Source organism: Vitis riparia, chromosome 4 (genome assembly GCF_004353265.1).
Source record: "Vitis riparia cultivar Riparia Gloire de Montpellier isolate 1030 chromosome 4, EGFV_Vit.rip_1.0, whole genome shotgun sequence".
Taxonomy (NCBI): Eukaryota; Viridiplantae; Streptophyta; class Magnoliopsida; order Vitales; family Vitaceae; genus Vitis; species Vitis riparia.
This window is the reverse complement of record NC_048434.1, coordinates 19,428,988-19,455,117: the sequence shown is the minus strand read 5'-3', so window position 1 is coordinate 19,455,117 and position 26,130 is coordinate 19,428,988. Positions and strand designations below refer to the sequence as shown.

The 26,130-nt window shown below is 29.5% G+C and overlaps 2 protein-coding genes and 1 pseudogene across 3 annotated transcripts; 2 read left to right on the top strand and 1 right to left on the bottom strand.

Annotated features, from left to right (window-relative positions):
- Window positions 1-4,653: 4,653 nt before the first annotated feature.
- Window positions 4,654-5,265, bottom strand: LOC117912837 (heavy metal-associated isoprenylated plant protein 12-like). Its single transcript, XM_034827580.1, has 2 exons — window positions 5,178-5,265; window positions 4,654-4,999 (listed from the first exon to the last, which is right to left on the bottom strand). Exons 1-2 carry the CDS (start codon window positions 5,260-5,262, stop codon window positions 4,713-4,715), a joined length of 372 nt encoding a protein of 123 aa, XP_034683471.1. The 5' UTR covers window positions 5,263-5,265; the 3' UTR covers window positions 4,654-4,712.
- Window positions 5,266-11,033: 5,768 nt separating this feature from the next.
- LOC117912049 (salicylate carboxymethyltransferase-like) lies at window positions 11,034-12,809 on the top strand. 2 transcript variants are annotated; one of them, XM_034826483.1, is made up of 4 exons: window positions 11,034-11,139; window positions 11,350-11,754; window positions 11,840-12,094; window positions 12,222-12,809. In XM_034826483.1, the coding sequence occupies exons 1-4, from the start codon at window positions 11,065-11,067 to the stop codon at window positions 12,579-12,581; spliced, it is 1,095 nt and encodes a 364-aa protein (XP_034682374.1). In that variant the 5' UTR covers window positions 11,034-11,064; the 3' UTR covers window positions 12,582-12,809. The 2 variants fall into 2 exon arrangements, with proteins under 2 accessions (XP_034682374.1, XP_034682375.1); XM_034826484.1 differs by having other exon boundaries at window positions 11,053-11,139; window positions 11,288-11,754.
- Window positions 12,810-18,405: 5,596 nt separating this feature from the next.
- LOC117912050 lies at window positions 18,406-19,903 on the top strand (annotated as a pseudogene).
- Window positions 19,904-26,130: the final 6,227 nt, after the last annotated feature.

Here is a 26,130-nt window from a genome sequence, read left to right as displayed (position 1 = left end):
TTAAAAAGGGCATTATAAATATTATTATATTATTATAGTGTATTAGAAAAAAATAACGATATTTTTTATCATGATTAAAAATTTTGAAAATTAATTAAACAAGGAAAAATATAATAAAACAATAATTTTCAAGACTAAAGAATAAATAAACATGTATATAATGATAAAAATAATAATATTTTTATCACTAAAAGAAAATTTTGAAAAGTACTTTTTGAAAAAACGTGGAGAAAATGGATTCCTTCGATCTTCCTCATTATACACCATCCCCAACTGAAGTAAAACGTGAAGTTGGAAAGGAAGGATCCTTTACCATAAATAGGCTGGAGGTTTCTCAAGTGAACTCACGGTGAGTTCTGCCCATCAGATGCTCATAAAGTGGGTACAATGTGGCCAAGCTGATGAGAGCAGCGGCGGAGCCATTGCTTGTAAGCCACTTAGATGATGGAATAATAGAGGAAGTGTTCAGCAGGTACCAACAGATTGTTGCTGATCGCATGTCCAGAGAGACGACTGAGTTCGTAAATGTCACTGTTTCCATGACTAAGCATGGATGACCAACATTCAACGGGGCCAGCTCCTTCATCGATCCAACGTTCAACATGGCTGCTTGATCATTACTAGTTTTATATTTCAGAAGGTGCATGTACGCCTTACTAAAATAAGCTTTCCCATGATCATTTATCAATCCTAGTTGTTTAGATTGTCATACGATGTTTTATTGTCTAAGATATTATTAAATAGACGTTGGAGTGTCGTTGTCTTTGCGCGTTAATTAATTGGTTTGTCAGCATCCTGATGGGAATCCTGTATTCAACAATATATTTTGTAAATAAATAATTAAAAAATTGTGTTCATTGTTATTTTTCTCATAATATATATAAGGCCCTCATTCATTTTCAAAACCATTATCCAAAGATTGTGGGGCATCTTCATGCCAAAATATATTGCACTCGCTTCTCTTCCAGACATTAGTTTATGTGGCTCAGATTATGTTAGAAATCAGAGCCTCATGTTAATTGTTACTGCTTGGATATCAAGCAGAATAATAAAAATCATGCAATATGAACAAAATAATTTATCAAATTTTCATTTTTAAATAATGAAATTTTATTTTAAATTTATTTTAAGAAGCCAATCACTATAGAGTTTTTCCAAAATATGGATATGTTGAAATTCCAAAATACCTTAAAAAATCCAATTTTGACGGGTCGACGTTATGTATGTTGTAAGGACACAAAAATCAAGGGTTGAGCCAACCCCTTGAGCCCTGAAATTTCAACAATCAAATAACACCATCTCCTTTTATTGGCTTCAGTTTTACTTGAACAACTTTAAGCTTGAAATTAGAAGCATCAAAGTAAATTTGGTCCAATAATCTTTCAATTAATAGTCCAGTTTAGAAACATGTATAGGAAGAAGCATTAAAAGTGTAATGCAACGGCCTGATACTTCTTCAAAGTCATGTTTTCTGGTCAACTGCCAAAGATTGAAAGGTCAATTACATTTAACAAAATGTGGATTATGATCATGCTAGAAACTTTTTCAATACACAGAAGTGCTAACTTGGCAAGTGTACCTGTATAAAACCCCCTCTGACAAGATCCTCCATAGCCCTTCCACCTGTTTACGGACTCAAACCACATTGCCAGGAAAATATAAAAAATGTTAGACCAAGTTTTTGTATAATCTCATATTTTTATAATAACAAAATAAGGTTTTGATCTAATGATTATATTTAAGTTTGATAGGCAAGGAGATCTCCTTGAAACACTAAGAAGAAGATAAATGGAGCAAAAGAGAACTTTAGGGAGAATGAAGAAAAGGTTTATCAAGTTTATCATTAGGATACTTGATGTAAGATGATGGGTGTACTATGTTAGTATTGCATATTTTTGTTAAACACCAAAACATTCATCCATAGGTTTATAAGGTTTTATACTTGTATAATTTGGATGAAATCTTTTTGTGAATGAAAAGACCTACCAAGCCTAGGAGACTAACTTGGACCTCAAATTTTTCATGAAATTTTTTTAAGGTGCTTAAAAACATCATCAACTTAATCGAAATTCTTTAGACTTGAAAAATTCTTAAAATATCAATTAAGACTATGTTAGAAAGTGGTATACATTCATGAGTTAGGTAAAAAATGTCTGAAATTCTTTGGACTTGAAAAATTCTTAAAATATCAATTAAGACTTTGTTAGAAAGTGGTCTACATTCATATGAGTGAGGTAAAAAAGGTCTAACCCCAAAACATGTATGAACTTTAAAAAATATTGTGCTATTACGTGTGGATGACCAGTGGTCATCCAGTTGTCATGTGGATGTCTAGGCGATCATTCATGTGCTTTGTTTTGGGACAAAATGACTAATAGGCGAAAAATAAGAATCCTCCTGGACAACTACTTACCTCGAGAAGTGATTTTTGGCTCCGAGAAGCCATGTGAAAGTCCACTAAGACAACCGCTTGGTAATATAGATGACCACTTGGTAATTCACATATGTTTTTTGACCTTCATCGACTCTCTACACCTCATTAAATACTCCAATGGTTAATATGTGGATGACCACACAAATGTTCGATTATAAGAATCGACTAATTTGACCTTTTAACTTCTCTATACAGACTCTATACTTCTTTTTATAAATAAGAGAAGAGTTTCAAATTGCTATTCAATCATCTCTTGAGTCTTAGGAAAATATTTTGAGTGCATTAAACTTAACAAACATTTTATTATTAGTATACCTAATCAATTCTAGTTTTCTTTGTATTCTTAGCAAAAATTTGTAAATTAGGAATTTGTAACGAGAAATTCATTTTATTGTGAATCTCGTGAGGTGAATTCAAGTGCAGGTATCACTTGAGGAGTTTAAGAGTGAAACTTTTTTCTGAAGAAAATTACAGGTGTTCATTGGAGCCTATTAATCAAGTGTAAAGCTTAAGGCCTTGATTTGTAAGCCTTAATATAATGCATTAGGATTGAAGTTAAAGGAGAGCTTGGGATTGAAATTAGACGAGCGCTTGGGATTAAAGCAAGGAGAGTGGATGTAGGTCGGGATTGAACCCCACCATTACAAATCTTGAGTTTGCATTTCTCCCTTTCTTGTTCTCTTTCTTTATTTATATGCAATTCCTATTTATAATTGATGGACAAAAGAATGGTGCGGCCATAGAGGCAGGAAGAAAAGGACACCACAGCTTAGCAAGAACACCCCGTTTCCCAACAGCTTAACAAGAACACACCGTTTCCCATTTATAGAGACCCTTTTGACCTTTTAACCAAGTGGGGCATAAAAGGATTTCTTTCCCAAATCAACTCCCATTTTTGCCATCTTTTCTGAAGTTTCTTCTCAAAACTAGAAGTTCATCAAACACAAGGAACAGAACCTGCACTGATTTACCTCCATGTTTTTAATAATTAGACATTTTTTTTTTTGTATTTTTCAGAAGTATATGTTGGCTTTTTGTTTTTGTTGTTTTTTTTACTTTTAGCTTCTTAAATTTGATATAAGTATTCTAAAAATACAAGAAATTTGGAACAATTTTTCTAAAGAGAAAACAAAAAGTTCTAAAAATATTTTCAACGTGTTTTCTTTTAAGAGTTAAGGTAAGTATGCCACGCGCTCTTATTAAAAAGACGCTAGAAATAATAAACCCAAACCAGTCCGTTCAAATGGTGTTGGCCATTCGATTTTCATGCTTTTTAAAATCATTTTGGGAGTATCTCTGGATATCAGTTTGAATTAAAAATAAAAATATTTGGTTAAAAATAATGAAATAATTCCTAAATCGAAAATCTAACTCATCTCATGTTTTTTATTTTTTAAAGTAACTCATTTTTTTTATATAAATGCTCTTTTTTTTATTTCAAGTATTTAAGTGTATGTTTTAAAAATAATAATTATTTTTACAAAAATATAATAAAGGCATTTTTATCCAAATGATAAAAAAAAAACGTGGGAGGTTAAATTCCAAAAATTGGGTTTTGTGAGACCCTTTTAATCAAATAACCCTGAAAACAAATAAGATAAAGAAATGATGAAGACCTTGTAGTAGAATAAGCGTCGGAGATATTGTTCAAATTAGATCCATAGAGGCCAGTACATAAACCTTTTATCTATGGGTCGTCGGTACTTGGTAGGAGGTCCAAAACTCGAAAGCGGTGGTTCCAGGGGCCAGCGGCCACTGCCAGGACTCATGAGCCATGCTGGCATCATCATCTCTGACTCTTCCGTCACTTTTTCTATTTTGGGCCGGCCAACTCAGCCCTTGCCACGGCCCAACACTGTGGTTTGGTTGGGTTTGATTAATCCGGATGGGCCTACTGGATTGGAATGACACAATAAATGGAATCGATTTTGGGAAAAGTTTGTTTTGATATAAACATTGGCGAAAAAAAAAAACCCTTCAATTTTAAAATGTCCTTAGGCACGATGGACCACTTTTATTTGAGGGGTCTGTCTATGACATGAAGGAGATACATTTTTTTTTTCTCATTGGGAGAAAATAACAAATTTGACACCATCGGACCATTTAAGCCCAATTAAAAAACGTTAATGTGGATTCAGCCAGAAATTTGGATGTGCTGGACTAGTAACCCAAATTCTAACATATTTTGTACAACACGGAGTTATACTTCAATCATTAAATTTCACTCAAAATTTCCAAATTGCAAAATGAAATGCTCATGAATGGGCATGGGGTGGAGTTACAGGATAGAGCATATAACATTGGGCTCTTCCCACCGGTCCAAATAGATGACAGCAAAACGCTGACACGTAGGGCAGTTGTCAGACGAGTGGACCTTGGTATCGGGCTTCTTTTGTTCGGGCTTCTCTTTTCCGGCCTTCTTTGAGGGAGCAGGTGGAGGCCCAATAGTCACCACTTCAGCGTGTTTGCAAGCCTTCCTAGCACGAACTATAATTTCATAAGGGTCTGCCTCACCGGTTACTGTCAATAAACCTTTGGTTGCGTCAATGTCAATTGTATTCACACCTGCAATTCCCCTCCCCCACCCCCACAAAAAAAAAGAAAAAAAGGGAAAAAGAAATGGGTTTGAAGCATCTCTATAACCTTCTAATATGGGAAAAATAAATAAATAAAAGTTTTCTTCATTAGCATTTATTCAAGTATTTTAAAAGTTAAGAAAGGGAAGGATGGGATTTGATCTCACCTTCTAATCCAGAGACTGCTTGGAGGAGCTTCTTCTGGCATTTTGGGCACCAAATATCAACCTTCAAGACGGTCCTCTGAGCCATGGACTCTCCCTTTCAAACTCAATCATAAGACTACAGTGGTATTTGGCTACAATTTATGGAGAAAGACCGGCATCTGTCATGGATCTTTGGATTCTTCACCCCCTTGTCCACATTTTCTAAGGCTTGTCCCTCTTCTATTGTCTACATTTTCTACCATAATTTAATCCAGGGATTTTGGGGGATTCAACCCTCTTCTATTGTCCCTCTTCTTGTTTCGACTTCCAAAGGCAATGGAAGGTACAACAATGCTTGGAGAAGACCCGTTTGGAAGTTGCTAATGGAAACAGACGGCTGTGTATCTGTGGTTGTTTTGTAATGGTTGTTTACTAGTAGTTGATGTTATTACCACTGTAGAACATTAGAGCTAATTGGCTCAATAAATGGTTTAATTTTTTATTTGGTATCTCGTACTATTCATATTTAAGTCAACTAATCACATTCCATTGACCACTTTTGTCGTCCCCAAAACTCACTCTAAAAGCATGCCGGTCATTTCACACCTCAAACCTAAAGGTTCAAAGTGGAAACAACACAACATTCATCTTATAACTTGAATTTACCAATTATCAATTTCCTATTCAAAGTAGTAAAATAAATAAATTATATGACCCTCAATTCTCAACTTTAAAAACTAACACATCAATCAGAGTGTTATTGTTCAAATAACTCTAAATTCAAATAATTTTAACGAGAATTAAATTTTAACACCTAAACAATGTTCAAAATAAAGTTGAACCAAAATCATACAAAGAAAATTTTCACAACCTAACCATCACTCCTTATCTGAACTGAGAATATTTAAAAAATTATCAACAAAGGGGCATAGTTTAAAGCTCAATAAGGAACATCAATATAGTTTTATGGATCAAACATTTTTAATTATAATTACAAATAAGAGATATATCATATATTCATTTTCATAAAAACTTTTCAGTTAAACATGCTAATATATTCAAAACTTTTCAACAAAACTTTCTTATATCCAATTCAAAACAATTTTTCATCAAAACCAAATCAAATATATTAAAAATAAATAAAAATATTTTTTATCATGATTAAAAATTTTGAAAATTAATTAAACAAGGAAAAAAAATATAAAAAAACAATAATTTTTATGATTAAAGGATAAATAAAGATGTATATAATAATAATAATAATAATAATAATAATAATAATAATATTTTTATCACTAAAAGAAAATTTTGAAAAGTACTTTTTGAAAAAACCAGATAAATAAACAAAAGTTATCATAAGGTAGTAGTTTTTCAAACCAAAACAAAGATTGTGTTTGTTTCTTTGTGTGAAATTTAAATAGGCATGAATTGAAACTTAATATAAATAGTGGTCATTTGTTTTTTATTACTTTTTGAATGTTATTCAGTCTTAGTTGTTTGTTTTTATCAATATTTTAATGTTATAAATATTAAATTTATTTATTTTACATGTCATAAAAATCTATAAAATTAATTCTTACGAAAAGACTAATCATATGAAAAAAAATATATTAACTTAAAGTATTTCCAAACATTTCAAAATATCATAATTTATTGTCATAATAAAAATTTATGAAGATTAATTATGTATAATAGGAAGTTAGTAATTAGATAATTACTAAAATTTCAAATTATATTTGATTGATAAGAAAAAATTAGAAAAATTTTTAAGTGGGTGTCAAGTAAAACTTAATACTTATTATTTAATAACTTAAGTTAATTTTTAAATTAAAAGTTGTTAAATTAAAACTTATTACTTATTTTTTATTTTGAGTATTAAAATTATTTGTTAAAGTTAACTTAAAATTTATTCCAAATCATTAAATTAATACGTTTACCCTTATTAATTTTAATATTTATTACATTGATATTAATTTTAAGTAATAAATTTATTTATTTATTTTTTGCATAACATGAGTTGTCTTGCTCCATAAGTACATTGTCATCATAAGGTTTAAATTTTATATATGTTGTTGCATAATTCTTATGAAATTGTGAAGAACCATAACATTTACTTGTTTTAAAGAGGCAAATTATGTATTCCTCGTAGGATTTTCCTTTTATACTTTAAGGTGACAAATATTCTCTCAATTGTGCACCTCAAAGATATTCATCAATGACTAAATATATATATATATATATATATATATTCTAAACTTTAGGCAAACTATCTCATAAAAAATATGAAGAATGGTAACATTTACCCTTATGAGCGCCTAAATCAATGGAGATGTTGTGATAGAAATTTGGTCGGTTTGGTTTTATTTGGAGATTCACGGTTTTGTGTATAAATCTTCAGTAATCCCTTGACTTTACTATTGGGAAGAAGTATTAGGCCATCTTTCTGTCACTTCAATTACTGCTGGAAATTATCTCCGAAAGAAGTGTTGGGTCATCCATGCAGGACAACATAAGGACCCCTTCAGTATCAAAAAGAAAAAAAGCGTGCTGGCCCGTGGCCCATATTTTCCTCAGAACTTAAGGCCAAAACCATTAGATAGGTTGAAATTATTTTTGTTGTTTGCCGATTGTTTTGAGTCTCCTTTATGCATATCAAACCTAAAATGTTACATTCTTTTTAAAGGTTAGAATTTCTCGTATTTATTTATTTTTTTTAAAATGGGTTTTGATTCATTAATTTAAAAAATATATGAAAAAGGAACCCCAATTTTTATAAAACGGATTTATCTTCATTCATTTAAAAATATTTTAAAATACATATATTTTTTTATAAGTTAAATAATTATTTCTTAAAATACTTTTTTTTATATTAAATAATTTAATTATCATTTTAATTTGATAAAAATATATTGCAAATAAATATATTATAAGTTTGTTATTGTAAAATATGAAATACAAATCATTTAAAAAAAAATTATTCAGGCCCTCAAGTATAAATAAAATGATTTTAATTCCCCAATTAATAATGAATTAAATCTTTTATTATATAGATTCATTCATATTCTTAATTTTTTTTATTAAAATTAAATAAAATTTTTTTTAGTTGACATCAATAATAAAATAAGAAATTTTAAGAATTAAAAATACAATTAAAACTAAAATACTTAAAAATTAAATACAATTAAAACAAAAAAACTTAAAAATTTTAAAAATAAAATATCGATTCCTATTATATTTCCAACTCTTTTTTAAATCTATATTTTCTACAAGTATGATTATACTAGTATGATTTAATGAAGTGAAATTTAATATTTTATTTTTATATTTTTAGTTTTAATTGTATTTTTAATTCTTAAAAATTTTTATTTTATTGATCTCAAATCAGTTTTTATGTGATAAATGAAAAGTCATTTTAGAAAATAATCATCTAACTTATGAAAAAGTGAATATTTTTAAAAATATTTTAAATGAAATAAAATAAAACTTATTTATAAAAATTGAGTTTCTATTTTTATATTTTATCAATTTAATAATTTTTTTTTTTTTAATTAGTGAGTAAAAAGCCAAATTTCCCTTTTGTTGTCTGGTACTTTCTCATTACATATGAAAATCAATCGCCACTCAATACCAAGTACCAGATGGATAAGACAAAAACTGATTTATTAATTTGTTTCTAAAGTAATGTGAGATTCACAGATAAACCTAGGACTAACAAATAATTTTAGTTTTTCTTAAGCGTATTGTAATAAGCTAGAATACTTTAAAACGATAGGATCCTCCCCATCTGGCCAATAGGATTTAGATATCGCTCTCAGTAGGTAGCCTGAGGCCTCCAGGACTGGAGATCATGAACCATAAGTGATTGGTGGACAGCATGCCACGTGGGGTGTTATTTTGCGTATGGTTTGTTCTGTGGATGTCGGTGGAGTAACATTTGCCCACGTTATTAGTATTGTTTTCATTGTTTGCCAATTGTTTTTAGTTTCGTGTACGCAAAGGAAATAAATAAACCCATTTTATGTTTGTTTTTTTCGTGTGTGTAATTATTTGAGCAGGTTTGATTCATATGAAACATCAATTTAACGTTCTTTTAAAAAGTTGAAAGTTGTAATATGTGGTTGATATTAAAAGATATATGAAGAAAAATGGGGCAAATGTTGGAGTGGAATGATGACATTTACCATTTAAGTTTGTATTTTTATTGCTTAAGTCAAATAATAGGTTAGGGAGGGGCAAACGCCCTCTCATAGTACAATATAAGGGTATTTTTGGAATTTTATTATCTGAGAATTAGTATAAATACCCTTTTATGTAACTCTAATTTGAAATACACTGAAAGTCTTATTTCCTGTTTTCGTGGACGTAGGCAAATCGGCCTAATCATGTTAAATCTGTGTTTTTCTCTAATTTTTCACCAAGAATCATTGCACAAAAATCAACAAAAGTTCTCTTATCTTATTCTCTCTAGTACATGCTTGTTATATAAAATGATTATATAATGATAATTATAAAATAATATAAATTAATTAATATAATAAAATAAAAATACATGAAAATAAAATTATATATATATATATATATATATATATATATATATATATATATTCATTTTAAATAGATCTTCATACTTAAATATTATATATGTTCTATTCAATAAAATTTAAAATATTAATATTTTTATTATTTAATTTGATATATCAAATATAAAAATAAAATATTATAAAAAAATAATTATATATATTTTAAATTTCTTATAATTATTTTTAATTTTATATAATATATAAATTATATATTTATGATATCAACGTAATTCAACCATTTTTATGACTCATTGATAAGTTTGATTCTAAAAACATTGAGACTTACTTATTTCTCTTTTAATGGTAGCACCCATAAAGAGACACACTTGTCATTAGTGAATATTGGTGAATGTCATGAGTTCTATACACCTTGTGGTATTAGTAGAATAACTTTCCCTTTTGAATTATCAATTATTAGATAAAAATAAAATTATAATCTAGATAAATATTTGAAGAAGTTCTTTGTAACACAGAATTATAGATAGATCAATTTATATATATCTAATGTAACTTAAAGGAGGTCCCATCTAAATTTCAAATTCTAACAGATAAATGTTAATGCAATGCCAACCAGATTTGAGTCCGTCTAGTTTCTCTAGAGGCATATAGACTTCTTTCATACACAAAAAGACCTTTGGACATATGGTCCGGGCACGCCCCTCCGAAGCTCAAGTCAGAAAGTAATAAGGATGGACCTAATTATTTTGTATGTACATTTTTCATGCTTCTTGAAAGGTTTTTATAGAGTGAATGACATCATCGTCATAGCACTGATAATGCATTCATGCCTTTTTTGTGATGATGATTGCTATCGGGATAGAAATCAAGCCTTAGCAAGAAAGTTAACGTCATCATTTTTACATTGATTGGGCAATCATACCAAACAAAATCCTGGTGCCATTTACTGGCTGTCAAGTAAGAGTCTTGGACCATGTAGTTGATTAAGTATTTACGTTTATCAAAGTCGTTAATTGCGCGTAGCAATTAGTTTAAAACGATAGGATCCTCCTCATCTGGCCAATAGGATTCAGTTATCGCTCTCAGTAGGTAGTCTGAGGCCTCCAGGACTGGAGCTCATGAACCATAAGGAGACCCATGAGTGATTGGTGGACAGCATGCCACGTGGGGTGTTATTTTGCGTATGGTTTGTTCTGGTGGATGTCGGTAGAATAACTTTCCCTTTCGAATTATCAACCCATAGTGACTAGCGGGGTTTCGAGGAAGTAGGGTCCCCAAGCTCTATAAATAGGGAGCATCTCCTTCAACACAATTCACATTCCAATTGCCAACAGAGAGAGAGCAATTAGTAAAGAGGCAGGAAGGGAGAGATGGAAGTAGCTCAAGTTCTTTGCATGAAGGGAGGAAATGGGGATACCAGTTACGCACAAAACTCACTACTTCAGGTGTGCCTCTTGCTGAATTTAACTCTTCGTCAATATTCATGCATCAGCTGACATGCAAATATTATATATACGAACTGTTTCCTTTTATTAAATTAAAGAATGAATAGTCAAGACATGCACTTGGATGTTTTGTCTTTTTATCATGCAGGTATCATGTACTGCCGTTCTTCTAAAAGTTTTCAATGACAAAGTTCCACTTTGATGGTGCAGAAAAAAGTAATATCCTTGACAAAGCCCATAATCGAGGAAGCCATAACAAATCTTTACTGCAACAAATTTCCGACCAGCCTATGCATCGCAGACTTGGGATGTTCTTCTGGACCCAACACTTTGTTTGCGGTCTTGGAAGTTGTCACTACAGTGGACAGGGTGGGCAAGAAAACGGGGCGTCAATTGCCCGAAATTCAAGTGTTTTTGAATGATCTGCCGGGGAATGATTTCAACACCATTTTCAAATCCTTGCCCGGGTTCCAAAAGGATCTTGAGAAAAGAATGGGAGCAGGAGCTGAATCATGTTTCATAAACGGAGTTCCAGGTTCTTTCTACGGCAGGCTGTTCCCCAGCAAAAGTCTTCATTTTATCCATTCTTCTTACAGTCTCCACTGGCTGTCTCAGGTGAATCTTTGCTCTTAATTAAATAGTGGTTCAATCGTTCATTAAGAAGAAAGCATGTCAGTTAGCAGTTTCAATCGTTCATCAGGTTCCTCAAGGGCTGGAGAGTAACAAAGGGAACATTTACATGGCAAGTTCGAGCCCACCATGCGTGCTTAAAGCATACTACGAGCAATTCCAAAGCGATTTCTCCTTGTTCCTCAGATGTCGTTCGGCTGAACTACAAGAAGGAGGGAGTATGGTTTTAACATTTTTAGGAAGAAGAAGCGAAGATCCCTCTAGCAAAGAATGTTGCTACATTTGGGAGCTCTTAGCTGTGGCTCTCAACGATATGGTTGCAGAGGTGCACATTCGATTTCTACATGCCTTAATGTTGCCAATTTGTATGCATTAAATCATTCATCGATAGCATCGTTGTGGTAACTATAAATATATGAAATTGCATGTAAATTAAGAATGTTGAAATGCAGGGGCTCATAGACGAGGAGAAAATGGATTCCTTCAATCTTCCTCATTATACACCATCCCCAACTGAAGTCAAATGTGAAGTTGGAAAGGAAGGATCATTTACCATAAATAGGCTGGAGGTTTCTCAAGTGAACTGGAACGCGTATCACGGTGAATTCTGCCCATCAGATGCTCATAAAGATGGTGGGTACAATGTGGCCAAGCTGGTCAGAGCAGTGGCGGAGCCTTTGCTTGTAAGCCACTTCGGTGATGGAATAATAGAGGAAGTGTTCAGCCGATACCAAAAGATTGTTGCTGATCGCATGTCCAGAGAGACGACTGAGTTCGTAAATGTCACTGTTTCTATGACTAAGCGTGGATGACCAACATTCAACAGGGCCAGCTCCTTCATCGGTCCAACGTTCAACATGGCTGCTTTATCATTACTAGTTTCAAATTTCAGAAGGTGCATGTACGCCTTACCAAAATAAGCTTTCCATGATCATTTATCAATCCTAGTTGTTTAGATTGTCATATGATGTTTTATTGTCGAAGATATTATTAAATAGATGTTTGTTGTCTTTACGTGTTAATTAATTGGTTTGTCAGCATCCTGAACTTTTCAGTAATTATTTTATTCCCATTTGTAGGTATTGGAAAAAAAAATTAGAAAAAAAAAAAAGAAGAAGAAGAGATGATCAATTTCTTTTATTCACTTCTTGATTTATTTATGGGTAGCTCAATTTAAATAATGTAACTTAAATGAGTTCCAAACTAAATTTCAAATTCTGACCGATAAACATTAGTATAAAAATTTCATGTCTATCTCATTTTAAAAATTTATTTGAAAAGCATAAAATTTTCATTCATAAATTTAGATGCTGACCAATCAAATGTGGAAAGATAATACTTTGAACTAGGAACAGCCTTGGAGCCCTGAGAAAAATAAAATATAATAAAAATAGTACATCTTGGATCGGATTTTGACAATTTCATCTAAGTAGACTAAGCTCATGATCCTTAAATGGGATCAAATTATCATATTGGGTTTTAACCCTCAAATCACAGAACCATTTAGTGTCAAATAATCTTAATGCTAGAATGATTTAATTAATGTACCCTTTTATTGTTGGACTTGGATGTGTCTGACCCAACGGCTATAGCTAATCCCACCTGATCTCTGCAAGGCACTGGAGGTTACATGAATGGCCATATTAGGTTTTAAAATAAAAAATATTTACGTCCTAAAAAATAGTTTTTAATTATGTTTACAAATAAAATTTTATCCAAAAATTTAAATATGAAAAATTGTGTACAATATTATACACTTTTGTACCATGTACATATTTTTAAAATATTTTTTGTATTTTTAATTATTATTTATAACAATTTATAAAAACAAGTAACTAAAAACAACTCAAATTTATTCTATGAAAGATGATTGACCCTCATTTTATCAATATCTTCGGACATACCTAAAGATTGGGGGCTAGTAGTATTTCTCAAAATTGACGTTGATCCTTGTGAGAATTTCTCTTTTACTTTAATTTGAATCATCCTTGGTTGTAAAATTTCCCTCATTAGTAAGGATGACAACATGATAGGTTTGAGACGGGTTGTTCTTATCTCAACCTTGTCTTATTTATTCAAAATAATTATTATTTGTCTCATTAAAAAAATTAAATAAGATCAGATTGGGTTGAACAAGGCAAGTATAAGAATTTCCCTAACCGTTCCTCTCTCTCATTTAACATTTTCAAAAAAATATTTTAAAATTATTTAATTACATTAAAATAAATATATTTTATAAATAATTTAAAAATATATATATTTAATTACATTTAAATTATTTTTTAAAAATTGTGTCCATTGTTATTTTTCTCATAATATAAGGCCCTTATTCATTTCCAAAACCAGTATCCAAAGATTGTGGGGCATCTTCATGCCAAAATATATTGCACTCGCTTCTCTTCTCTTCCAGACATTAGTTTATGTGGCTCAGATTATGTTAGAAATCAGAGCCTCATGTTAATTGTTACTGCCTGGATATCAAGCAGAGTAATATAACCTAACTTAAGTTAATTTTAAATGCAACTTAATAATATTAAATATTAAGTTATTTATTTATAATTATTTTATTTATGTTAATTAAGTATTAATAGAATAGAAGTCATATTGAGATTATGTTTTTGTTGTCTTAAAAAGTTATTTTTACCATTGAGTAAAAAACCAAATATCTTGTATTCTTCTATTTAATAATAAATAATAAGTAAAAGAAAATTTTAATATAAATATTTAAAATCCGAAAGTAAATTATATTCAATCAAGGTCATGAGGTTCTTAAAATGAAGAGACAATTACTATACTACACAATCCCTATGATTAATATATTGTTACATATTGTATTAATGTTGTTTCCATATTTTAATAATATGAAACATTGAAACAAATATAAATATTTAATAATTTTAAAATAATAAAATATATAGATATATAAATAAAATTAAACATTATAATTTTTTTTATATTTAAATATTATACCTCTTCTATTTACTAAAATTTAATATATTAATATGCTTATATTTATGTTCATCACTTAATTGACATATCCAACATAAAAAAAAGGATATTATTAAATTTTTTTATTATATGTATTAACTTCTTAAAATTATTTTTAATTTTAATGAAATATATTTATGATATTATCTTATTGAATTAATGAATTGTGAATCAATAATTTATTCGATTCAGTCAACGCTCCGAATGTGAGAACGTGGGAAAAAAAACAAATAAGGCTGTGTGATGGAAGAAACGTCATTGCATGCTCCACTGATACCTCCAGTTGTGGCTGATATTTAATCCCAATTTGTTTTAAGCGGGTTGTCCTGGTATAAGCGGCCAACTCATGCATGCACCTACTGTCACCTTGTCCTACTTTCATCATCATGTTTCATGCCCACGTTATTAGTATTGTTTTCATTGTTTGCCAATTGTTTTTAGTTTCGTGTACGCAAAGGAAACAAATAAACCCATTTTATTTTTGTTTTTGTTTTTTTTGTTTTTTTTTTGGTGTGTGTAATTATTTGAGCAAGTTTGATTCATATGAAACATCAATTTAACGTTCTTTTAAAAAGTTGGTGGTTCATATTAAGTGAAATATATACAAAGAAAAATGGGATAAATGTTGGAGTGGAGCGACGACATTTTCCATTTAAGCTTGTATTTTTATTGCTGAGGGCAAACAATAGGTTAGGGAGGGGTACGGAAGGGGCAAACGATAGGTTGGGGGGTGCGAGGGGTAATGCCCTCTCGTGGTACGATTCAGGGGTATTTTTGGAATTTCATTATCTGATAATTAGTATAAATTTTCTTTTATATAACTCTAATTTGAGATATAGTGAAACATCCCCGCAGTATGGTTTAAGGGTATTTTTGAAATTTTATGACATGAAGATTAATATAAATACCCTTTTATGTAACCCTAATTTGAAATATAGTGAAAGTCTTAATCCCTATTTTCGTGGATGTAGGCAAATTGGTCAAATCATGTTAAATTTGTGTGTTTTTATCTAATTTTTCACCGAGAATCATTACACAAAAATCAACGAAAGTTCTCTTATCTTATTCTCTCTGGTACGTGCTTATTATATAAAATGATTATATAATGATAATTATAAAATAATATAAATTAATTAATATAATAAAATAAAAATACATGAAAATAAAATTAAATATCATATATATATATATATATATATATATTATATATATATATATATATTCATTTTAAATAGATATTCATACTTAAATATTATATATGTTCTATTCAATAAAATTTAAAATATTAATATTTTTATTATTTAATTTGATATATCAAATATAAAAATAAAATATTATAAAAAAATAATTATATATATTTTAAATTTCTTATAATTATTTTTAATTTTATATAATATATAAATTATATATTTATGATATCAATGTAATTCAACCATAGATTCAATTAGTAAATAGTAAATCAACCATTTTTATGACTCAACGATAAGTTTGATTCTTAAAACATTGAGATTTACTTATTTCTGTTTTAATGGTAGTACCCATAAAGAGACACACTTGTCATTAGTGAATACTATGTCATATGGCGTGTTGTATTATGTATGATTTGTTATGGTGAATGTCATGAGTTCTATCCACCTTGTGAATTATCAATTGTTAGATAAAAATAAAATTATAATCTAGATAAATATTTGAAGAAGTTCTTTGTAACACAGAATTGTAGTCTTTAATGATTTGGTAATTTTCTTCTTAAAAAAAAATTATTAGGCCATATTTGATTGACAGGATATAATATGTGATATGATAAGAGATGAAATATATAAGATAAGATAAGTTATCCTATTACTTATCATATTCTATGTTCGATCAAACATATATAAGATAGGGTAAATGATGGGATATATTATCCACTTTTTTTTTTCATCTATTTTTAAATGTGATATGTTAATACCATGGTAAGATATGGGATATACATATCCATGCATTAAAAATTCATTTTTTTTTATCAATTCTTTGTTTTTTAATATACTCATTTTACAAAATATGTTTTTCGTTATAAATTAAATTTATTTTTAAAAAAGCGAAACTAAAAAAATATTTATAAAATAATATTAATATATGATATATAAATTATTTTTATATATTAAATAACATAATATAAAAAAAATTATTTGTAAAGTTTAAATATTTTAATAATTTATATTGTTAAACATAACAAAATTTTCATTTTTTTAAAAAATAAAAAATATTTGAATGTGATATAATTTTTATTTTAAACATTGAAAATAATATATATTTTATATTCTTTTTTTATTCATTTTACAAATTAAATATAAATATGATATAACATATCTCATTGGATATGCTATTTTAAAATATCATGTTGATATGTATATCCAATAATATCTTGGAAATCATATAATAGGATATGCATATCCTATCCAATGGGATATGATATTTTAAGATATACATATCTAATCCTATTTTATTATATCTCGCCAACCAAACGTAGCCTTAGAGTTTCTTATTGCTTCATCCTTCTTAATTCTCTTATTATTTCACCCTCCAAATTTTAGGTATAGCAATAGAAAAATTATTATTGGACTCATCAATAATTGTATTATTTATTGACAAACTTATTGGTAAACGATAAAGATTTTAAATTGAATGAAAAATTATCTTCATTCTAATTTTAATAAATTTAATTTTAAAAAAAATGTTGAATTTCATGAGATTTATTTACTTATCGAACATGATCATTAGTGACTGCAAGGTTTCGTGGAATTGGAGTTCAAAGAAGATGAAATCATTAATTCCACAAAGATGTTGTGGGGGGTTTCTCTTCACGTGTCCTCCCCAAAATCAAAAACCCTTAGTCTGTTCAAGATAAGCAGATGATTCGTCTTAACAAAAAAAAACTTTATCTGGTGCAAGAGGAAAGAAATTTCCTTATTCCTGGATGTTAGACAGAATGAGCAAACCATGCCAGTTGAGATTCCTAGACGGATTAACCAACACAGTTGAAGATTCCAAACATTGAGTAGATGAATAATCACACCTAATGCCTGAGCAATGGCTTAGATGACATTTATGCCTAAAAGTCAATGAATATTAATTGCTACACACAATCAACGACATTGACAAATGTAAATGCATGGTCTACTATATGGTATGAGACTCTTGCTCGACAACCAGCAAATGACACTAGTCAGCGGATTCTTTTTGGTATGATTGCCCAATCCACGCAAAAATGATGGCGTTGACTCTCTTGCTAAGACTTGATTTTCGCCTTGATGACAATCATCATCACAAAAAAGGCATGAATGCATCATCAACGCTATGGCGATGGTACCATTTGCTCTATAAGAACCCTTTGAGAAGCATGAAAAAGGTACGCGCGTACAAAGCCATTCGAAATAATTAGACTCATCTTTATTACTTTCTAACTTAAGCTTTGAAGGAGCATGTCCAGACCACCTGTTCGAATATCCTTTTGTATAGGGAAGAAGCCCGTCTGACTCGAGAGAAGGTAGACGAACTCAAATCTGGTTGACACTGCACCAACAAATGTGACTCTAAGTTCTATAAATAGGGAGCATCTCCTTCTACACAATTCCCATTCCAAGTGCCAACTGAGAGAGCAATCAACAAAGAGGCACGAAGGGAGAGATGGAAGTAGTTCAAGTGCTTTGCATGAAGGGAGGAAATGGGGATATCAGTTACACAAAAAACTCATTAGTTCAGCTGTGTCTTTTGCTAAATTTAATTCTTCGTCAATCCTAATACATCAGTTGACATGCATATATTATACATATAAACTGTTTCCTTTAATTAATTTGAAGAATGAATAGTCAAGATATGCTAATTGATCACTAGCACCTATGCACTTCGATGTTTTGTTTTTATTTTTTATTTTTTATCGTGCAGGTATCAAATACTGCAGTATTTCTAAAAAGGTTCCAATGACAAGTTCTACATTAATGGTGCAGAAAAAAATAATATCCTTGACAAAACCTATGATCAGGGAAGCCATAACAAATCTTTACTGCAACAACTTTACGGCCAGCCTATGCATCATAGACTTGGGTTGTTCTTCTGGACCCAACACTTTTTTTGCGGTCTTGGAAGTTGTCACTACAGTGGACAAGGTGTGCAAGAAAATGGACCGTCAATTGCCCGAAATTCAAGTGTTTTTGAATGATCTGCCGGGGAATGATTTCAACACCATTTTCAAATCCTTGAACAAGTTCTGAAAAGATCTTGAGAAAACAATGGGAGCAGGAGCTGAATCATGTTTTGTAACCGGAGTTCCAGGTTCTTTCTACGGCAGGCTCTTCCCCAGCAAAAGTCTTCATTTTGTCCATTCTTCCTCCAGCCTCCATTGGTTGTCCATTATTTGAGTAAGAAGAAAGCATGTAAGCTAGTTTCAATTGTTCATGAGGTTCCTCAAGGACTGGAGAGTAACAAAGGGAACATTTACATGGCAAGTTCGAGCCCACCAAGCGTGCTTAAAGCATACTATGAGCAATTCCAAAGCCATTTCTCCATGTTTCTCAGGTGTCGGTCGGAGGAACTACTAGAAGGAGGAAGTATGGTTTTAACATTTTTAGGAAGAAGTGACGATCCCTCTAGCAAAGAATGTTGCTACATCTGGGAGCTCTTAGCTGTAGCTCTCAACGATATGGTGGCAGAGGTGCACATTCAATTTCTACATGCCTTAATGTTGCCAATTTGTATAGATTAAATCATTCAACAATAGCATATGTAATTTAACGAAGTTTAAATCCAGGGGCTCATTGACGAGGAGAAAATGGATTCCTTCAATATTCCTCAATATGTACCATCCCCAGTTGAAGTAAAATGTGAGGTTGAAAAGGAAGGATCCTTTACCATAAATAGGCTGGAGGTTTCTAAAGTGAACTGGAATGCGTATCACGGTGAATTCTGCGCATCAAATGCTCATAAAGATTGTGGATACAATGTGGCCAAGTTGATAAGAGCAGTGATGGAGCCATTGCTTGTAAGCCACTTTGGTGATGGAATAATCGAGGAGGTGTTCAGCAGGTACAAAAAGATTGTCGTTGTTCGCATGTCCAGAGAGAAGACTGCGTTCGTAAATGTCACTGTTTCCATGACTAAGAGTGGATGACCAACATTCAACAGGGCTGCTTCATCGATCCAACATTCAACATGGCTGCTTCATTACTAGTTTTATATTTCAGAACGTGCATGTACCCCTTTCTAAAATAAGCTTTCCATGATCAGTTATCAATCCTAGTTTTTTAGATTCTCTCATTGTCATATTATGTTTTATTGTCAAAGATATTACTAAATAAATGTTGGAGTGTTGGCTTGACGTGTTGGTTTGCTAGAATCCTATTGGGAATCCTATATTAATTCAACAAAATTTTAAAAATCTCACTCAACTTTTCAGTATTTATTTTATTCCCATTTGTAGGTATTGAAAATAAAGAATTAGACAAAAAAAAAAAAAAAAGATGATTAGTTTTTTTATTTATTTCTTAATTTATTTATAGATTGATCACTTTATATATATAATGTAAGTTAAAGGAGGTCCCATTTAAATTCCAAATTCTAATAGATAACCAATGTTGATGCAGTGCCAACCAGATTTGAGTTCGTCTAGTTTCTCTAGAGGCATTCAGACTTCTTTCATGCACAAAATGATGTTCGGACAGATGGTCAAGACACGCCCCTCCGAAGCTCAAGTCAAAAAGTAATAAGGATGGACCTAATTATTTTGAATGACTTTGTACACGTGTACCTTTTTCATGCTTCTTGAGAGGTTTTTATAAAGCGGATGACATCATCGCCATAGCTCTGATGATGCATTCATGGCTTTTTTGTGATGATGATTGCCATTAGGAGGAAAATCAAGCCTTAGCAAGAGAGTTAATGCCATCATTTCTGCACGTATTTGACAATCATACCAAACAAAATTCGCTGATTGGTGTCATTTGCTGGCTGTCGAGTAAGAGTCTCGAACCATGTAGTGGACTATGTATTTACGTTTGTCAAAGTTGCTAATTGCACGTAGCAATTAGTATTCATTGACTTTTAGGCGTAAATGCCATCTAGGCCGTTGCTTAGGCATTGGGTGTGATTATCCATCTGTTCAATGCCTAGAATCTCCAACTGTGTTAGTTAATCGATCTGGAAATCTCAATTGACTTGGTCTATTCATTCCGTCTGACACATAAAAAGAAGGAAATCTCTTTCCTCTTGCACTAGACAGGGTTTGGTTTGGTTCAAATGGATTGATCTTAGACTAATCATCTGCTTACCTTGGACGAACCGAGGGTTTTTGATTTGGGGGAGGACACGTGGAGGGAAACCCCCCACAATTAGTATAAAAATCTCATGTATATCTCATTTTAGAAATTTATTGGGAAAGTACAAAATTTTCATTCAAAAATTTAGATGCTAACCAATCAAATGAGCGTGGAAAAATAATACTTTGAGCTAGGAAGAGTTGTGAGAAACTTGTACATGTTGGAATGTTTGACAATTTTGTTGAAACCATTAATGAAAATATTGGTAATCATAGATAAATCAGTTATTTCGATTTTACAGATATATCAGATATATCGATGGATATTTTGAAAAAAAATTTCAATACGCCTAAAATTAATTAAAACTTATGAAAATATTGAGAAAAACTCTAAAAATGATATAATGAACAATAGTAGAAATTTTAAAGTTGTTTTACAAAAAAATTGATATATGTATATGAGATAATTAATTATATTTGATAATAATATCATATGAGTTGATAAAAAAAAATATGAATTTTATAAATATATATTTATTATTAAATTACTTCAAATTTTATTTGACAATGATATTGTAATATTTGATTATAATATATCTTATTTTAAAATTATAATCCATTTACTTTCAATTGTATTAAATAATATAAAATAAATGATGATATATGTATAAATATTTTTAATATTTATATTTTTAAATTTAATTAATATATATAAATGATATAAAAAAAATGTTAAGAAAATTATAATGATAGGTTTTATATTTTTAGTGATTAATTAAATGAAATTTTAAAATAAAATAATTAGAATTAATTTGCTTATTAAAATAAATTTTTAATATTTTGTTTTATGATGCTTTTACTATATATTTATCTGGTGCTTATTATTTGGTAAATGGGCAAGTTAGCCCATTGGCTCATTGTGTTTGTTTTGGGTTTGGGCACAGGTTTGAGCCCTATGACCCATGTTGATTGAAATTTTAAAATATTTAGGTTATATTTGGTTCTAGAAAATATTAAGAAAAGAAAAATAAATTGTTAAAAAAAAAATAGTCTTATGAAAAAAAATCAATTATAATTAAAACCAATTAAAAACTTACATATTTTTCAATTATTTGATCTTTACATCTGATGAGCTAAATAAGGAAATAAATTTGAAATAGTAAATAAAAAAAAAATTTATAAATTTTAAATCTATTTTTTATTTTCCATAGTTTTTTTTTCTTTTATTCTATTTTTTCCTTTTATTTTATTTCCCTTCATTTTCCCTCAAATTTTCCGGAACGAAACATAGCCTAAGGTTATGTTTGGTTTAAATAAGGAAATAAATTTGAAATAGTAAATAAAAACAATTTATAAATTTTAAATCTATTTTTTATTTTCCATAGTTTTTTTTTTCTTTTATTCTATTTTTTCCTTTTATTTTATTTCCCTTCATTTTCCCTCAAATTTTCCGGAACGAAACATAGCCTAAGGTTATGTTTGGTTTTGAGAAAATATTAAGGAAAAAAAAAGAAGAAAATTAAAAAAAGTTAGAAATTTATGTATTGTTAAATTATTTTATTTTTATATTGAAGAATTAAAATTAATAAAATAAGTTTAAAATAATATATAAAAATAATTTATTCATATTTTTTCTATCTAGTTTCTTTTTTTTTTTTTTTTTTCTCAAAATTTATGAAAACCAAACATAGGCTATACTATAGTAGTTGTCGGGATCTCCATGAGTCTATGTGTGTGGCAATGAATGAGTGTATTCCTAGTCGATGAATATGAGCGATTATATTTCAATATTTGAGTACATGAAATAGGTTGACCAAGCTTAGTGCTTCAAAACTGAATGGGCATATATGTGCCTTGCATGCACTCACGATCAAGGATGAAAATATCGGTAATCACGGATATATCGGTAATTCGATTTTACGGATATATCGGATATATCGGAGATATTTTTGGATATATCGGAGATATATCGGTGGATATTATTGGTAGGCTTAAAATTGTTAAAAACTCATGGAAATGCAAGAAAAACCTCATAATAATATAATTAGAAGTATAATAGACATTTTAAAGTTATTTTATTAAAAATTTTGATATATGTATAACATGATTTATCATATTTGATAATAATATCGTATGCATCGATAAAAATATGAATTTTATAAGTGTACATTTATTATTAAATTACACCTAATATTATGATATTTGATTATAATATGTCTAATTTTAAAATATATATTAATATTAAAATATGATCCATTTAATTCAATTGTATTAAACAATATAAAATGAATAATGATATATGTATAATTTTTTAATATTTAATTAATTATTAATGATATTAAAAACATTATGAAGAAAATTATATAATTTTTATATTTTTGGTAATTAATTAAAAGACTTTGCATTTAATTATAAAATAATTATAATTAATTTGCTCTTTAAAATATTCTTATATTTTCTTTATATAATGAATTTAAGTATATATATAGTTGTTGCATATTATATATCAAAAGGGGACTTAGCCCAGGTGGTAAGTGGGTGAACCCCAAACTAAGGTTTGGGGTTCAAATCCCCTTTGCAGCAAGCAAATGGAGACTTGGAGCGGCACTGTAGCGCGAGGTACTGTAGTACCGTTTCCTCCTTGCTCACGATAAAGGGTCCCTATTTTTCTCTTTAGGGGTACTAACAACTAGGCTAATCACCCTCTCACTCAACAACTAGCTCATATGATAGTTCAGGCAATGTCATCTTCAATGAAATTTTTACCATCTATAAGTTTGTAAATTAATTAGTTAAAGTCTAGGGTCATGACAATCCTTAGAATAGTTGTATCCTCCTAGGATAGGAACCCATTCTTCTTCGGTTTATAATAGAAAATAAAAAGGAAAATTATTTGAAAGATTTTACATTTTACATTTTTTTTTATTCTTTATATAAAATAGAAATAAAGATACACAAACTTAAAAAAATTTGTGAGAAAATAATTATTTACTTTGAACCAAATGTCACGATATGATATCAAGGTAGGATATATCCATTTTTCGATTTTTCAAAAATTTTCAAAATTACTGGTAATTTTTCTGGATTTATCAATTATGTCCTGATTTATCAGGATTTTCTACGATAAAATTGGTGCAAGTCAACAATTACCAAATTCTTAGTCAAATGCCCAAAAGATGTTACCAAATGATTCAAACCTGGTTTTCTTAGCTGGTTCCTAAGTAGGTAATCAACTATGCCACTTCCATCTTATGGCAAAGATGTAAATACAATTATATATTATATTATTGTTTTTTTTTAAATTTAGCTTTAATTAAATTAATTTTAATAAGTACATATAAAAATATCTATGGGAAAAATAAGATAATAAAATCAATTAATTTTAATTATTTTATTTTTAAATTTCATTTAATTGGTTGTTAAGAATAAAAAATTATAAATCAAGATATCATACATATATCACCATTTATTTTCTATTATTGAATATATTTGAATTAAATATATCATAATTTTAATATTAAATATATTTTCAAATTTTACGTATTATTATCAAATGTTACAATATTATTATTAAATAATATTTAATGTAACTTAATAATGAATGTACACTTATGAAATTCATATTTATTATTGACGAACATGATATTATTGTTGCATATGACAAATTATATTATATAAATCAATTTTTTCAACAAAACAATTTCAAAAGATATATTATTACTTCTTATATCATTTCAATATGCCTTCATATGTTTGCTTAATTGATTCTCTAATTCTACCTTAAATTCAATGAATTTATCTTCAAGGCATTGGGTTTTCTATATATTATGTAAATATATCCAAACTAAAGGTGATGAAGTACTTATACCCTCTTGTGCATGAATATTAAAAGGTCCACATACTTCAATATGAGCTAACTATAAACATTCTCTGGCTCTATATCCTTTAATAATAAATGACTTTTTCAATCATTTTATATTCTATATAGGATTTACAAACCGGAAGATCCTCTAGAATCAAAATGTCCAATGATCCAGACTTGATCAATCTTTAGATCCTATTTAGATTAATATGATCAAGATGTAAATGTCAAACATAAGTTTGATTATTGCTAGGTTTGTTCCTTTTTAGTGAGATATGATTATTCTTATTACTTGGCAATAGTAATAATGAAGTCACATGATAAAGACTTTCAACTAATAATCTTAAGCATATAAATGATAATTTATTTTAATAATACTTGTTTATTTAAAAACATTGAACAATTTGATTTACATAAACTAGAAATTGAAATCAATTTTTTTGTATAATTAGGAACATAATGACAATCTTTAAGCTTTAGAAGACTCTTATTCTCTAAGACTAAGATAATATCTCACACTTTCTGTACAACCATCCTTACATTAGAAGCTACAATCAAGCACATGTTCCTATCATTCACCCTTTTCCTTAATTGAAACCCTTGTAAAAAATTACAAATTTATAGATATAGTTAGTGGCCTTGGAATCTATACACTAAGAATATGTGAAATGTATCACTAAACATGATTCAATTAAGAGGAATACAAGGCACTCCTTTTCCTAGTAGCCTTTATTTCCACAAAGGAATCACTTACTATTTTCTTTACTCTTCTTTTCCTCACCTAAACTTACATCTTTGCTTGGTGTTTCCATTTTTGTTCTTCTTCTTCTTGGTAGAAGACCTAGAAGAATCCTTAAATTCCATGTGAAAACCCTCTCGATATTTGAGAATCCTCTTAGCTATCTAGAGTTCCCTTATAAACTCTAGTAAGTTCATCAACAACTTATTCACAAAATAGTTCAACTTGAACTACTTGAAGGAAGTTGACAAGGTCTCTATGATCATATTGACTTTGGTTTCCTTATTAATCTCAACTCTAAATAATTCCATCTCATTGAAGAGCATGATCATATATATCATATAGTCTCTAACAAGAGTTCCTTTCATCATCTTGGTGTTCATGATAGTCCTTAGGGTAGTTTGTCTAGATGACTTACTTTTGCCACCACACATCTCTTGCAATCTGAAGAGAATATCCTAAGTTATGGCATAAGTCGTGTTA